Below are 17,208 nucleotides of genomic sequence, written 5' to 3' on the forward strand. Positions count from 1 at the left end.
GGCCTGGTAAATAATCACCGGTGTCGGTAACAGGGCCCTGGCCCCGCCGTTACCGTCAGACCCACCAGGGTGGGCCCTAAATACCCAGGGGGGCACAACTCCCACTGAGCTGCATTCATCTCTGCCAGTGGAGAAGGTAGCTGTAAGGCCATATCCAGAGTCTGCTGGTGCTGCATCAGATCTGAAATGGGTGAGAGCAGTGAGGGTGGGTGAGAGCTGTGACATGCTGTTTTACAACAACCCCTGCAGATGTGTGTGAGGTTCAGTTGATTTATTTATCTGTCTACCTATTTTATTCTAACTTTTTTCCTTTGGCCGTTAAATTACTTTTATTTATTCATATGTCCTTACAAATATGTATTTCAGTCCATTTCACTTTGTTTGAATGAAATGCTGCTTTTATTTGGCGGCTGGCTCAGTTGCTAGAGTTGGTCGTCTCTCAACCTATAGGTTGGGGGTTAGATCCCAAGCTCCTACGTCCACATGTATGATCTGTCCCTGAGCAAGACACTTAATCCCAAATTGCTCCAACTGTTTCGTCAGCGGTGTATAAATGTGTATGAATGGGATTAGTTAATACTGATGGAAGCTTTACACAGCACCCTCTGCCACCAGGGTGTGAATGGGTAGGTGTGGCCTGCGGTGTAAAAGCGCTTTGAGTTTAAGGGAAGCTAGAGTATGCTTTATTGAGTTAAGTTTGAACCAACCTCCAACCACATAAGTCAAACATTTACTGGAAATTTGCAGATACTAAGGAATTCTGTTGTGTTTGTAAAGGGGATCAAAACCAAATTAAAATTGGGTCCAATGATTGATGTCCATCTCTTCTTTGACCTGTTAGTACATGATTATCAATGGAACTGAATTAGAAATTAATGATTCATGTTTTATCCAACAGGGCTCAAATCCCTTTTTGGCAACCAGAATCTCAAACATTGTGCTTTATTTCCAGGTTCATAACTGCATGTGCATATTCATTTTTGTTTTAAAGGATTGTTATGACTCAGAAATAAAACAAATGTTTCGGAACACTTTCCAGTTCCTCACAGCCTCACTTGCACGCTGATTTGTTCTTAAAGACATGGATGATGTTAAACAGGTTAATATTGAACTTGACCAAATCAGATGGTCACTGCACTCAAACATAATTCCAACACAATCAAAAGTGTATTTGTTTAGATACGAATAGCAGCAGATTTTGCACACAAATAACTATTTCAGGAACATGAGGGCTGTATTCTGGATTTACTCAAAATATTGATTTGCAATCATTTCTGGCCCAATGACACGAAGGAACACCTGGATATCCTTGTTGACAAGTTTTCACGTGTCTCACTGAAATGACCCGTCAAAGCAAAATATACATTATAAAGTTAATATAATCTGGAATTATGGGATTAGCTGGCAGCAATTTACATCTTTTTGTTAAAAGGCAGCCTGAACCTTTACCTAACAAATACACATTTATGAAGAAGTCTCAGAAAGCATCATATCAAAATTTGGTTTGAACACAAAAGCTAAAGGTAATAGAGCAAAAAAAATAAAAAATACTAAACAGTTTTGTACAATTTCCCTTAAACTATATTTTTTATTTAGAAGAATAAACATCTTTGAACAACTGTTGTGAACTGCAGCACCATTTAAGATGCTAATGAGAAATCTCAGAACTCGTCTTAGTATACCAGACTAACCCTCCTCAGTACACCAACGCTCTGATGGCCTCATATCGCTCCGTTTAAAGCTCTCTTCATGGCCAATTGACCTGATAGCGCACTCTTGTCTCTTGCTAATTGAACTGAAAAGAAACAAGCAAGAGGCAGAGAGAGGCAGAGGTGGGGAGGGAGCAGGAGTGATGTGAAAGAGGACGAGCGAGGGGAACGAAGCGAGGGGTGGTGTAGCATGCAAGGCCTCATTGATTAGGTGGTGAGCGGTGCAATGTTTCTCTCCTGACACTTAAACGCATTAAAGCTACATAAACACCCATAATTGGTTCATTTAGAGGAGAGTGGAGAGAAACAGCACACACACACACACACATACAGACACACACAAGGAGGAATCATTGTCTGTATGTGTGGGAGGAATGCAAAGAGAGAGAGCCTGAGCAAAATTAAACCCTTGTAAAAAAAAAAAGCATCACCAGGCTGCAGAGTGGTTGGTGCGGGTGGAGAAGGTGCCCATGAATGTGTGTATGTCACATGTCCCAGTGCTGTACTAAGCAGGAATGATAAAACCGTCCTGGGAGACTTTCTGATGACAATGACACTCACTTTAGGGAGAGGAAGAAATAGGAGGGACGCTGCTGACTGTGACAAATTGGCTCTCAAACAGTGAGGAAGCCGATTGGCTGTGGGTGCCAGGGGGGGAGAGATACGGTTGGCTGGCTGAATTGATGGATAGTTATTATGCCGTACTATTAAAAGAAGATGCAACTTTGGGGCTTTGCAGTTCAATGATAGTTGTGGAGAGTGCCAAAGCATTGTCATAGGGGATCCAGCAAAGTGTGTGTGCTCATTTATGCTCATACTTTGTGTGATTCAGTCTATTTCCTGGAACATAAAGTCAAAATGCAGAAAACGAGACAACTGTGAGCTCGATGTCCTGCAGTATCTCTGTTCTTGGATGACAGTGTGTGTGAAAGGCAATATTCAGGGTGTTCCCTGCATCCCGTAGCGTCACATCCATCAGGTCATAAGACCCCTTGACAGGGCGTAACTGGCCTGCCCCACCCCAGAGGGCTGTGTCACTGGCTGAATGGGGTGCTCCCTGGACATGGAATGATGGGATTCCTACGTCTTGGCTGTCATCTCTAATCCGACACTTTCACCCACACAGCTGAATCTTCATCTCTCTCTCTCTCTCTCTCTCAAACGCTCGCACACACACACACACATCTCAAACTTTCTCCCTCTATACCTCGACACGCTCAGGGCCACAAATACATTTGCATTCACAGCCAATTCAGATGCTGCATCAACATCGCTGAATCTACATAACATTGACGTGTCCAGGTGCTAAGTCACCATTATGTGTCCGTCCAACACACACACACACACACACACACAAACACACGTAAGGAAGGGGCAGGCAGGTCACAGTGGCCCAGTGCACTGGACTGTGCTAAGCAGATAAATATAGCGAGGACAGGCTTTATTGGAATAGAAAAATCTCTGTTACTGTCAAAAGTAAGCATGACTGATCAGGATAGATCCTCACCTCCTCACCCACAGTCCGCAGCAATTCAGAGAAGCCTGAAACCTTTCCACTGTGTCCTTTCTGTGTACCACTCCTAAGAAAATGTCTCCTAAGCCAGAGTTTCCCCCTGTTTTAATTTTTTTCAGTAAAAAAAAAAAAAAGAAAAGAAAGAAAGAGGAATCTTGGGTTGAGTGTGTGAGCATGAGTGTTTGTGTGAACTCTAATTCACAACAGATGATCTCCGTCCATAAAAAAGGAGAAGGTGTGTATGTCATGTCCTCCTAATGTAACTGCCTAGCAGATTACTGCCTTATTGCCTCCAAATCAATACCCTGGAGTGGGTGAAAAATAAGTCTTGCTTCATCTCCAGTTGCCTCAGCAGCTCTCCTGCCAACCCCATACACTTCCATACATACATATTTTGTTCATTATAATGTCAAACAAAATGTATGAAGATGATTGGGAAATGTAGGGAAAGGGGTTCAAAATAGAAAGACGATGAACGGCCTTGTCACGGTCACTGATCCAACACACAGGAATCCATCCATTCTTGATCCTCTAAAGCTCATTGATTCTTTACATCCAGACATAATAAGGACCCCCCCTCCCCCTCCCCCCACCCCCCTTCACCCTTACATTGCCCCACACTCACTCCATAACTGAGATCAATATTGATTATCATCTTAAACTGCATGTCTTTGACCACGTGCTCCAGGAGCTGCTTTAGCCCCAAAGGTGATGTGGATTGGTGGTTCACGATAACATTACAAGACTTATGTTTTGGGCTTATCAATAGAGGGGCTTTGTGATTCAAATTGTAAGTGACAATATGGAGGAGAATGTTAGAAATGTAATCCTTTAAATTAGTTTGTGAAGGAAGCCTGATGCTACTGCAATTCTGTGCTCTTGAAGCCCTGAGGAACCCCAAACTATGTATGTAAAGGTCTTAAATAGATAAGATGCTTAGTATACTCAACATGTAACTTTCCTCAAGTATTTCAAGTCACATTTCCAGAGGCTTTAAACCCTCGGTAGCAGTCTCTTTTTGTTTTACCATCAAAGGCACATCCATATGACCCTCAGTGTCCACCTCCCTTCTGGTCCTCCTTTATCCCGCTCTCTCCCACCCCACACATCTGACTCAGTTCCTTCAATCATGCCTCTCAGATAGCCCCATGATCGCAATCGACACTCAAATGATGGAAGTGAATAAAACTCATTACTGACAGTCAGTGTGAGTCATGGCAGGACATTAAAAGTTGCGTCTGGCCTGCAGCCGTTCATCCCTCAGCCCGTGCTTTATGATGGGGGGGAGACCTGGTCGGGTTACCATCGCCTTTCTGCGCCAAACTCCATCAATCCAACCCCCACCTACATCCACCTTCACCCGTACTTAATGCACCTTGTTTTATCAGACATCTGCCATCTTGAGCCAAGTGGTGGGAGAGTTTTTAGTTGTGGGGTTTGTGAGAGTTGTCTCATAGAAATCTTGGTGTCTGGTGTTGCAAATGTGGTTTTGTGTCATAAACCGAATTAGCTACTTTTCATTTTTAATGAACATCAACTGCAACTCTCTGGAGCAATTATTTCCCAATGGTTGGACAAAAAAAAAAGACCTCTAGGCAGCTTTTACACAAGCCTGTGCTGTCTCTCCTACATTAACCACTGCCTAAGCAAGTCTTTACTTAAAGTAAACCAAGACAGACCAGTGAGTCAATCGCCGACATAGAGGTCCTCCTAACTGGTCCCGTCCTCGTAAACCCGGTGCAGAGAGAGAGAGAGAGAGAGAGAGAGAGAGAGAGCACAGTGTTTACAGAGAGACAGGAGCGGCTCACCTCTGATCTGCCCAGCGATAGGGTATGGGGGAAGAAGAAAAGAAAGAGAGAGAGAGAGAAACAGAGAGGAAAGGAGACACCAGGGGTTACATGATTGCAGGACAAACTCATAAAAGTTCCATTAACCCACGAGGAGTTAAAGAGGGCCTGTTTTCATCCAGAAGACAGCCATCACAAACAGAGCATCACCATAAACCTCCTTCAAGCGCCATCTTTCTCTTGATCTCTCCAGCTCAGCTCCCGCTCGTCTTTTTCATCCTTCCTTTCAATTTGAATTTTTCATATATAATATAATTTCTTCCTTCCTAACCAAATATATCAAAAACACACATCTATAAAACTAGAACCTCCTCATTCAGCTTTTACACTTTGCCTCGCTTGCTTTCCAACCCCCTCCTGCTCCTCACCCTCCGCTGACCAAAGCAGGACTCCCTCGTTACACCCTCTCCCCCTTAATCTGGGTTCCTGCTATGTGAGTCACAACCTGACGCCACAGGTCCGTCAGCGTCAGTCTGTCTGTCTTATTAAACCAGCTCGCCATTCATCGCTGTCTATTCACAAACCGCTTTCATGTTTATCTGACTGTAAAAAGGCTGTTATCACATTTGAATACAAATTCATCTTTAAAGGCAGAGTAAATGTGATGGCCTCTGATCTGTGTATCTGTGTAGTGAAGCAGAAGTTTGTGTATGCAGAGGAAATGTACTTTTGTTATAATATGGGATTGTTTCAGTTTGGTAGTGTTGTTGTCTTTAGTATTTAGAATCCACGCTATACTCATCCAAAGGGATCACTGTAAATCTTTCTGGCGCTTTCACTCCAGCTCATTTTTTGCAATAAGCAAATATTACTGGCTTTTAAAACAAAGATGCACAAGTGCAACAGTCAGTAAGTGAAACTTTGTGACATGAATACAAAAACTGTGTACATTTTTTTTAAAGTATGTCAAAGTGTAACATTTGTTGTTCTCTTTGCATTTGATGTCTTATTGATAACAGGCTGTTATTTAATCAAAAACGACTTATTTCTCAATATACGTTCATTATAAATTAAAAACACATTGAATGAACATCCTTGACCACAGAACAAAACAAGCAGATTAAAACCTTCAAGTACTCAGACAAATTAGATTAAAACCTAAGGAACAAAGTTTAAGTTTAAATCTGCCAAAAGATTCAAACAGAAGCAGATTATTTGAGAAAATGATACAGGGGTGTACGATATCATCAAGATTAATAATGGTGCGCCATGGGAGGAATCAGAGTTGCCTTTTATGGCCTGAATTCTGAAACAAGATAAGTACTTATTTAACTCCTCTTTGATATTTTATTCCAGGAGATAATCGTGTATGCATGATATCATCATCCTTTCAACCTCTGAGACATTTTGTGAGCTGAATACACACACAGGAACCAAACAACATAGCTTGACCCCATCTTGTCAACAGTTTTATAGTTTTGGGGAGGTCTGCTCCTAGCCAAACAGTATGAGTGTTCCTTAACATCATCCATTAAGGCACTAAGCACATGCTCTTAGTTCTTCTTCTGATGCCCTCACTTTCTGGTACCACTATCTCTTCAAACCTTTTCCCATGGTGTAACCTTACCTCCTAAACTTATCTAGCCTCAGCACACACGCACAAACATACTCTGAACGCATACTCTTGGAGTGCATTCAGTTTACAATGATAATGGGGGCATAACCCAACAAACACAAAACACAATGCTTTCATTTCTGGCTCCTGGCTTGCATTTTTTTGATAAAAGAACATCTGTCCTTTTAAGTTTTTTTTTTTTTTTATCAGCTAGCTTATACTAGCTCTGTGACCTAGTTGGAAGTATTGTCTAAGGCAGCTGCAGCCTCTGAGGCTTAAAATGTAGCTAATTTGAAACTGCCAAAAAAATCTGCAGTTCCTCTAGTGGCCCCTTGAGGCTGGCTCCAAAAGAGTTGATTCTTGTTGTCTCAGTTTTAGAAAGCCCAACTTAACAGCATAGTTGAACATGTCTAAAGTCTTGAAGGGGGGAAAAAAAAGGTTTCTTAAGCTGACTCCTCTTTTCATGACAACTGTAGGCCTATATGGTGTGGCTGTTTTGAGTGACAGGTGGCTGTCTGTGTTGCTAATTTAAAATATTTGTGTTGGTGCTTTCGGGGGTATTTTGCATTGAAATATCAGACAATAACGTGTTGCACTGTACTAACAAGCCATTCAGGAACATTTGAACCTATTGGCAGCTTTTTTTTTTTTTTTAACTAGCTTGTTAGCTTATGGACATAGACTGTACATGCAGCTTTAATAACCCGGCATATGCCAACACCTGACTCTTCTCGAGCAATATGCTTTAGTCCAAATATGGCAACTCCTGGCTAAAGAAAACCAACATGGCAGCATCCGGTATGCTAAACCTGAGGTTTATCTATTATTATTTATTTATTTATTTTATCCAGAGGGAAATAAAAAACAATCAGCTGGACCCTGTTCCCAATAAGAACTGATTTTTCAAACAAGCATTAGGGTCAAGTGTGATTTGTTGTTTACATACGGGTATCATGAGGTCACTACAAATGACCCTCACTTCAGACGTGAGTACTTTTCAAATATAAGCTTTCATGTTCACTTAGCATCACCTCACAGCAGCTATTGGTCTGCAGGACAGCTCAGCACTTCTGCAGGTTGGGGGATGGGGGAGTTGAAGTGAGGGGCAGGGGGGTTGTGAGATGGAGTACCAGAGAGAAGGGGAAGCCCAGACATCCCTGTCCCCAGGAGAGGACCGGTGAGATGGGTGTGACGGTCATGGGACGAAGGCATAATGAGGATACATCACTGCAGCAATAAGGTGCTCGATCTCAGACACACATACCAACAAGTAGACACACTTAAGACTGTGCATGGACTACAACAAACACACTGATATGGCATAAGACGCCAAATAAGCCTCAATATCAGACCGTTCCCACTGTAAAAGATATGATGTCATTTGACTGTGACTGTGGGAACAAGACTTTTTCTCCACTAAAGAGTCTGTTTGATTCTCTGGGAAAAAAAAGTGGCACAACTTTTCCTGTCGCTTTCCGCCACCGTTGTTGCCGAGCAGTAAAGCGGCCAGCGTGCAGTAAAATAAAATGAGGTGTGGAGAGAATTGGACTGATCTGCAAAGCAATTGGCTACCGAGCAAGTCGTAAAATAATAACACTCTGTCGTAAAACCGACTGCTTATTAAATCATTTTAAAACAATATTGCAAGATGTGGTGTGCTCCACGAAACCAAGAAAAAAAGATCTCATGGGGAGGCTGACTGAACAGTCAAATGAAAGTTGATCATCATCACAATGCTGAGTAAGACTTTTAGGAGACTAGATGGCTGAGCCCCTATCAATAAAGTGACAGTTGGCCATTATGTGGCCATTACTTGAACTTTTAGTGACAATAGTGCATCAGAGAAGCACAACCTCCACTGCTGCTAAACCAAGAATGTGGTTAACCCTTTGAGTGGAAACATAAATTAAATCCAAGAAAATAGCTTATGCAAGTAAAAATAAACAGTTTTTTCTTTTATCTGATTTTCACAATTGAATCCAGGTATTCACAAACAAACGTAACGCTGTAATCTTTTTTTTTTGTGCCTTTAATGCAGAGATTGGACAGTGGATAGAGTCAGAAATCAGGGAAAGAGAGAGTGGGGAACAACATGCAGGAAAGGAGCCACAGGCTGGATTCAAACCTGGGCCGCTCACTTGGAAGACCACAGCCTCCATACATGGGGCGCGCGCACCAACCACTGCACCACCAGCTCCCTATCAGGCTGTAGAGTCGGGCAGTCTAGGAAGAGAGAAAGCAAGAGCTGCACCATATTGATGTCATCAACATGATCAGCTATGAGATCTGAATGAATCAAATCACTGCACAAGATTATCTGTTGAGTTTACAGAATTTAACTCCAGCATTTGAGCTGCTCACAGCACAGACAAATATCTCACAACAGGAGAGCCTCATAATCGCAGAATTTATTCAAGGAAAACTGTATTTCCTTTCCTTGCAAACTTCTGTGGAAATTGAAATAATTTGAACCCCACCAATGACAAGTTATAAAGAATTGCTAAATTCCTGGAAGGTTTAGTCTGTCATTCTCTGATACAGTCACTATTTAACCATTTGGGTTCCCTATCATCAAAAACAAGCCGGAAAAAAAAAGGCACACTGACATCCTTTGAAAGTTATGAACTGTCTCAACTGAAAAAGTTTCATCCTTGTGTTTTTAAATGAATGATCGAATCCTCAAACCCTTTACATCTCTGAAATGGCGTTACGTCCAACATCTAAATAATTGCAAGAGGTTGGCTTACATACAGAAATAAAATCACATAAGATTCCCCTAGGGGACTGTTCAGGTTCACCACCCATCTCACAAAACAACAAAAACAAAAAGAAGTTTTACAAGAGGTGATACTCTAACCTGTCCATATCCTTATATTTAAATATAACCAATAAATGAATAGTTTTCAATGGGATATTCATATTTAAGTAACTTCATATTCTCCTGTACTCATCTCATTGGAAAACTAATTTCATTCTTTACTTAAGTTTACCAAAAGGCGTTACAGGACACAACACAGTAAAGTCTTACAGTCAAATTTTATTGCAGACATTTCAGAGAAACACATGACTACTTTATGAAGGAGAATGTATTCAGTTCGAATGTGGGGGTGATTGGAGTGCAAATTAAAATGTAGCATGCTAAATTATGGGACACATCTAAAAAACAATAGGTGCTGCCTGCTCATGCTGTTAAAGGGTAGGCCTTAAAGATCATTATCCCAAAGCATTGTGCTACAAAGTCATTTCAGACCACTCCATCCTCAGCAACAAAAATACACCAAGGAAATCATTGTACATGGGCCTTCTTAACACACGTTAAGAACTCACTGGTGAATAATTATTCCAACAGCCTGTGTTTTTGATGCTTTTTATTGATTTGTAAAATGGAGAGAGTGAGCTCTATTATTTTCTTTTGATAAGTGAAATGTAATTGATTGAATAACCGGACCTACTTTGTTGTGGAGGCAAAGATTAATTGGCAGAGATATCGATTTTCAATTATTTATTGACTTGTGACGATTTTACACATTCCTATTGTTTTGGAGGTTAGAATCAAGGATCATATTTTCTGTTTTGAGGGATGAGGAGGCCTAGAGTGAATGACCTTATGGAAGAAAGGAGCACAGATTGCGCATATACTAACCTCTTCGGTGTTCCCTGTAACAAGGTGTGCGGGCAAAGGGGATTTAAAGGGCCACACACCTGCTTAAAACCTCTAGGAGGAGACCATTTCATTTTTAAAGGAGGGGTATATTAATAGAAAATGTATTGGAAAATTAGTGTCTAAGTCCCAAACACCCCCCCCACCTCCACCCCGTGGTATTTTCTAACTTGTCACCTGAAGCAGGAGATTTAGGGTAGCCTATAAAAAGCAGCCAGTTAGTGCACTCTGTTTCGATAACTTCCTGTATCACTCAGGACAACTCCGACATGCCATGTTTGGGATTGGAAACACTTCCCGCCAAAGTTCCATCAATCCGATACCTGCTCCATGTGTAAGCATATAACTTTGGTTTTATTTGCCTTCCCTCCATGTACTTATTACCACTTTACAAACATTGCAATGAAAGGAGATCCCTGTGTGTGAAAACCATGGCTCCCTTTGGCGCCAATACAGTAGGCTATCTTGGTGTTTGCGAATTTTAGTCCTTGTATTTTAACTGTAGTCGAAAGATTAAGGAGGATTTATTTCCTCATGCATGTATTCATTTCCCGCTGTGTGCTGATATAAATGATACACGCCGATGGTGAGTTAAGGCCTATTGATGCTGCATTTCGCCACAGTCACTGAACACAACATTAAAACCCCTGCTGGTTAAAACAACACAAAAATAGGCTAAATATCTTATTTTCAAGACATGCCACCTCTTCAACTAAGTGTGATATGTTACACAGACCCTCTGCTACAAAAGCAACATAATGATTCTACTCTCAAATACTCTAATCTAGTTTTCCGTCTAGGATCATTTTGTGTACAGAAACACTCCAAAAAAAAAAAACACACAATCGGCTCCACTTGATTTAAACAACTAGGCCACGTTATAAGAGTCTTGTTATAGGCCTATTCTGAATCCATCTTGCTCTGTTGTTGTTGCTCTTGTAACATAAGCACGTAGCAGCCGGCCCATTTTGCAGCTTCATAGAGCTGTCTCCGGTGCACCGTAAATAAGGTTGATAAAGACGCCGCCTAAAACGACTTTCACGCGTCCCCCGATTGATTTAACGTGACCCCCGTTTCCAAATGATATTGGAAGCCTATTTAAACAGATGAAGGCTTAAATTGTCTTGCTTGTATGCGCATTAATCTCCCATTCATCATCATTACTGTGTGATTGCTCCGTCCACGCCTCCGCCAGCCCCTTGCGTTACGACAAGGGCCTGTAAATTAGGATGTAATCCAATTTAAACAGCGGCAGCAGCAGCAGCAGCAGCCACACATCCATTTGGTGTCCCTTTTTTCTGTTTTTGAATGTTCTGTCGGTAGACAGCTGCTCTCCACCTCCCCTATCAAAATGCTTTGTGCTGGTTGTGGGAGCTGGGGAGCCCTGAGCCAATTCTCCCAAATAGGATCTTATACACAGATGTAATTGGTGTTATACGCGCAATCTAAGAGCCCATCATATCTTGAAGCTCAGTCATATGCAATCTTCCAGCTCTTAAATGGCATGTTGATGCTGGATTAGGCCACTGAGAGTTCGGCCGTGCATTTTACGCAGTGTAGAGACTGAGATCCATATGCGCGGCTGGGTAAATGTGGTTGTAATTTGCCTCACTTTAATGTGTCATTCTGGCACGGTGTGACGCGGGTTTAGTAGATGATCGTATACTTGCTGCCGCTTCTGTGTAACCGAATGGAAATCAGCTTCCCAGGCTGTTAAAAAATAACCAGCGTTTGAGAGCGACTTCGCCTTTTGAATATGCTGCTAGCCTGATCTGTTCATCTTTATTTTACTGTGCAATTTTATTATGCACAAACCAAATCCACTTTCCTGCATGACCCGCGTACACATCAGGCTTAAAGACATCGCTTGATAGTTTACATAAATCTGCGTTGTGCTTTTGCCCCGACCCGGGCGGCTTAAACGGTGTATTATTCCAAACATATGCATTTTAATCAGCTCGGTCACACTTACAAGAACTGCAGTTAATAAGGCCATCAATCAAACGAGCGTGCAGCAGGGGGGGCTGGGGGGCTGGGGGCTGGGGGGGGAGTGTTAACAAGGGGTGCTCGTCGGTGCGTTGCGCGTGTGGTTGCAGGACGGTCTGATTAAGATCAACCTTTTTACCTCCGCATCAGAAGAGGATGAACATTCAGTGAATTAGAACGTTTGTTGATGTCTTGTTTCTGTCCTTGCAACGGACCCGCTTCTACAGAGGCGAATTGCAAATAATTAATTTGCTAATTTTCGATCAACTTGTTTTTTCTCATAATTCGTCATAAGAAAGCCTTGATTGCAGTGAAGAGTTAAAAAAAAAAATGTGCAGATGGAAATTCAGTTTTCAGACATATTTGCAAACTGGCTTTCAAGGCCCATGCACGCACAATTCCACCAATTTCTCCGCATATTATTGCATTACCTCCTGATCTCTATAGGTCTACATCTTGAGACTCCATGCAGGCCTAAATCGGGAATTTATGTCTTTCTCTGCGGGCCACGCGAGCTCGCAAAATCCCATTACGCGCAGAAAACTCTTTTAATCCGTGCAGCGCTGGTCATACGCGACCAATTAAGAGCCGCTGATTGGTGGTGAGCATCGATCTCTTTTCCTTTCCAATATCTTTAGACAAGTAATTCTGTCGTGTCTATTAAGTGGCGCTAAAGAAAAATATGAGAACCGTTAGCGGAGCCCGGGGACCACTTAGCTGTCACGGTCAATCTAGCGGTCCCATCAGGAGGTATGGGGGGCACGCGGGTGCTTTTGACACCAACCACTTGATAAGAAAATTTGTGTTGTTATTGGATGGAGTGCATTATAGTATAGTATAGAGAATCCTTTGCACACCACATTTGAACTCAAATTACCTGCCGGGATGAATTTAATAAACATTTCATTTTCTTTAATGTATACTTTCTTTCGTTTTCAAATAGCTTTGTTGTCGTTTTTTTTTTATTTTTAGAATAAAAATGTGTTTAGAAGACACATACTCAATTGTAATGTTGATTCTTTGACAGTGTTTATTGCAAATTAGACGTTGAGGACAACCCTGCCCCAAGAAGAAACAAAAAAATATCATCAAAATAAAAAAGAAACAATCAGTCATTTTAAGTCATTTTTTTCTACAACCTGGTGCCACTGTGTTCAAACATATTTTTTAAGAGGCATATTGTCATATTGGTCATATATTAATCACATTTTCAATCGAAATTAGGAACTGGATTCCATGTCATTAGGAGAGGAAACTAAAGGAGTGTTAGATGTTCACTTTTATTCTTTTCCTTTTTTCCAATGTGATTGTCCTCCCTCTGTGTCTCCATCCTCTTCCCTCTCCTCCTCCCCCCTCTTCTTCCTCTTCTTCTTCTCCTCGTCCCCCCTCGTCAAACCGTGCAGGCTGTAGTAATCCGTTCCCCTGGCGCCTTGTTACCTTTTGGCAGTAACGATCCCTTCCTGGTATTATCATTAATTCAACACTCAAAATTCGCCGGGTCGTACATATACATCACTCTCTAATTTTCACCAGCATCTGCACATTTCGGCTCGGGCTTCCAGTGCCGCCGCTGAGGCCCCCAGTGAGGAGAGCTGCTTTCTAATGAGACGACCTCAGTGCGTTAACAAATCTCCCTTGTTAAAAATAGTGATGGAAAGCATCATTCTCATGAAACAAACAATACATGTAGGACTATTTGGACGACATATAATATTATTTAAAAAGAAAAACTTAACGCCATCCATCACGCAGATTTTAAACGTTTCTCTGCACCCCGTCCTTCTCTCAAACATCTAATGAATCTTCTTAGAATCAAATCTGCTTTTTTGTCCATGTCCTAATATTTCAGTCCACTGTCTTGGCTCTGAATGAGATTATCAGTAATGGGAGATCCGTTGTGCGTCACGTAGCTGGAGATCTGGCTATATTTTGCCACAAAGTTTAAGCTGGCTTTCACTGCTTACAGGCTACCTCTTCATGCTGTTTCAGTCCTGATTTCATAATATGTGAGTTTAAAAAGCTTATGGTAAAGGCTTAAATCATGGAAGAGTTTTGGTTTTATCTGGTCAGGGGCACTTCCTCCCTCTGGTCTAACGTCACAGAGGAGGATTTGCTGAGCACTGAAGGCGTGAATGTGACAAAAGCGTCAGTCCTGCTGGTTGGAGAGCACGCGAAGTCCGATCCAGAGGGCCTGGTTGAGATACCGTTAGATTGACTTGAGTGACAGGCCAGGCAGGAGCATGGGCTTCCTCCGGGACCGAGGCCGTGGGGAGGTCCGGGGTACAGGGAGGGGTGTCTGAAGGCGCACAGCAGCTCCGGCCTCTGGTAGGGATGAGACAGCATCCGGAAACTGTCCAGGGACCGCAGGGGATGTGAAAAAGGGGTGGCGGCCGGAGTAGAGCCAGCTCCGACACCCAGGTGGGAATAGTAAGGCAGCGGCAGGTGGGATGGGAAGGGGTAGGGCAGGTTCCCCGTGGCCGCCGCGTGGCTCATCATGTAGGTGTAGAAGGCCGGATCTGCGGGATGAGGCCACGTCATGGCCAGACGCTGGCGTTTGTCTTTCATCCTGCGGTTCTGAAACCACACCTGCGACGGAGACATAAAGAGTCAAATATTAACCACGACACCTACAAATCAAAGGGTGCAACACAAACCAACGAGAATAAAAGCAAACATGCAGAGCTGGAACAGTAGTTCCGCCTTTACGCATTCATTTGGATTTTTCTTTTCGTTACGTGCAGCAGGAATTAGCTTGTTGAATTTTGTCTTGGGAATGAAAAAAATATTTACGATAGGCCTACAGGAAAACCGAAACGTGTCCTTGTTTTTAGAGATTAGATTATTCTCACAATTTATTCTCGGTTTTTGCATGACACAATGTGCTGTTTTATCGGTATTACCTTTTATCAATTTGTTATATATATATATTTAAAAAACTGTTTGGATTTAGTGACATAAAAATAAAACTGTTTTGCAGAACTGTAGGTTTGATAAAACTATCTTTCTAAATACAAACTGACAAAATATCGGCTGCAGGCCTGACTGTGCCCTGGTCGCCTGACACACCGTGGTCTCACCTTGATTGTAGTTTCAGGTAGATTTAAGGCGGCCGCAAGTTCGCATCTCCGCGGCCTGGACACATAGTTCTCCCGGTAAAATTCCTTCTCCAGCCGGCCGATCTGCTCCCGGGTGAACGCTGTCCGGTACCGGCGAATCTGATCCGCTGAGTAGGACAGAGAGCCCTGACCTGGGACCATCTTACTCGGGTCTGCTCCATTCTCACTTAGGTGTCCCGGAGAATCCCCATTCCGACCTGCATAAACGGACACAGGAAAAAAAAATAAAAATATGAAGCATTTTTTGTTTTTCGTTTCATTTGTAGGTGTTACAGTTATTTACCTCAGTGGTTGGAGGCTTATCATGATCATTTAAATGCATTTTTAGTTCCCTTCTGTGATATTCACAGGTGTGTGTGTTTTTAACAACAAGTAACTTGTGTCTTTTTTTTGTATTTTGATATTTATTTTGTGAAATATGCAGAACATCATTTAATTTGACTAGAATAATAAATGATGAGGATATTGTTGTCATTCGTTCATCAGTCTTCCTCTTCTTCGGCATCCTTTTTTTTAAATGGCCGCTCCAAATTTGAAAAATATTCCTACCTTTATCATATTTTTTGGTATGATTTTAGAATTATGTCACCCATTTGCAGCACAAGGTTTTGTTCTTTGGAACATGCCTCATTCCATCCCATGTTAGTGGCCTTAGTTTCCTTTTTTTTTTCTTCCTCTTGTTCACATTAAACTTCTGCATTCCTCGTGCAGTAAATATAGGCTACATATAGGCTCAATTGCCTGTATTGTTAAAGTCAAAGGGGAAAATGCCTGGTTAGATTGTGGGTGTCACCTCAGCATGTTTCCAGCCACACTGGTCACTTGACAGCACAGCTGTGCAGCACACACACTGCATTTATCTGTTGGTATTGAAGCTAAACTGTACATGATAGATGAATATTTTGATGTTATTGCACATTTTTGATGTATTTGAAAAAGAGTTGGGGTGTAAATGACATTTTGATCGGCGTAACACACGTTTGCATTCGATCAGCGTCAAATTTGCACGAGCATGCATTCACGGAAAAAGCCGCAGTGCATGCAGCTCTTACCTCTAGCAGTCGGGTAGTCCATGCTCTCAGGCGTGCAGCTCACATCAATTTCTTCGTAGAAGTCCGACTCGGTGTCTGAGCTGCTGCCTTCTTTGTGGAGATGATCTGTCCGGTTTCTTCCTCCGGATGAAGACGTGCCAACCGGTCGCATGTCTGCGCACAGATTCCTCCGTGGGCTCTCCTCCACCATCACCTCCGTACTGTCCCGGGAGTAGGGCGCAGCACCGGGGCTCAGACAGCTCCTGTGGCCCGGCTTCCCTGGCTGTTCTCGCAGCTCGGGGCTCCCAATGGCTTCCGGTAAATTAGAGCCGCTCTTGCTCAGCTGACCTGCTTCTGCCAGCATCACCATCTCCTCTCTGCTTTCCATCAGGAGTGACTTTAAAAACCTCGACTCCGCGTGAGAGCGCAACCACCAAAGCGACGGGTTTCAGGTTGGAGGGGTGTGTTTGTGTGTAGAGGTGGAGGTGGGTGGGGGTCTGACTCTTAAAGAGAAGGAAGGATATGCTTCTAGAAAAAAAAAAAAGAGGGGATGCAATCCGGTGTGACCCTGAGAGGAGAGCGCTCCAGAGTGCGCAGAGGGAGCTCTGGGAAGGATCACCATTTACCCCCTCTCTCTCTCTCTCTCTCTCGCTCTCTCTCTTTCTCCGGAGCTGTCATTCCTAATAGGCTTGTCGTCATGACGGTCCCCCCCTCTGATGACGACACGCATTGATTGGAGATGGGTAAACAGACGGAGCGACGGCAGCGGTGGGGTTGAGGAGTGGGGGGC

General features: G+C 42.7%; 1 protein-coding gene across 1 annotated transcript; it reads right to left on the reverse strand.

Moving 5' to 3' along the window:
- Positions 1-13,256: 13,256 nt before the first annotated feature.
- evx1 (even-skipped homeobox 1) lies at positions 13,257-17,055 on the reverse strand. The gene is made up of 3 exons (XM_020641811.3): positions 16,440-17,055; positions 15,349-15,584; positions 13,257-14,857 (listed from the first exon to the last, which is right to left on the reverse strand). The coding sequence occupies exons 1-3, from the start codon at positions 16,804-16,806 to the stop codon at positions 14,330-14,332; spliced, it is 1,131 nt and encodes a 376-aa protein (XP_020497467.1). The 5' UTR covers positions 16,807-17,055; the 3' UTR covers positions 13,257-14,329.
- Between the last annotated feature and the right edge of the window lie 153 nt (positions 17,056-17,208).

Source organism: Labrus bergylta, chromosome 19, assembly GCF_963930695.1.
Source record: "Labrus bergylta chromosome 19, fLabBer1.1, whole genome shotgun sequence".
Classification (NCBI taxonomy): Eukaryota; Metazoa; Chordata; class Actinopteri; order Labriformes; family Labridae; genus Labrus; species Labrus bergylta.

Excerpts from the sequence above, each read along its gene's own strand:
- evx1 (XM_020641811.3), bottom strand. The coding sequence starts at position 16,806 with ATGGAAAGCAGAGAGGAGATGGTGATGCTGGCAGAAGCAGGTCAGCTG. Across the intron at positions 15,585-16,439 it reads GGACTACCCGACTGCTAGAG|GTCGGAATGGGGATTCTCCG; the intron begins GTAAGAGCTGCA and ends CCGTTTATGCAG. Across the intron at positions 14,858-15,348 it reads TACCTGAAACTACAATCAAG|GTGTGGTTTCAGAACCGCAG; the intron begins GTGAGACCACGG and ends TCTCCGTCGCAG.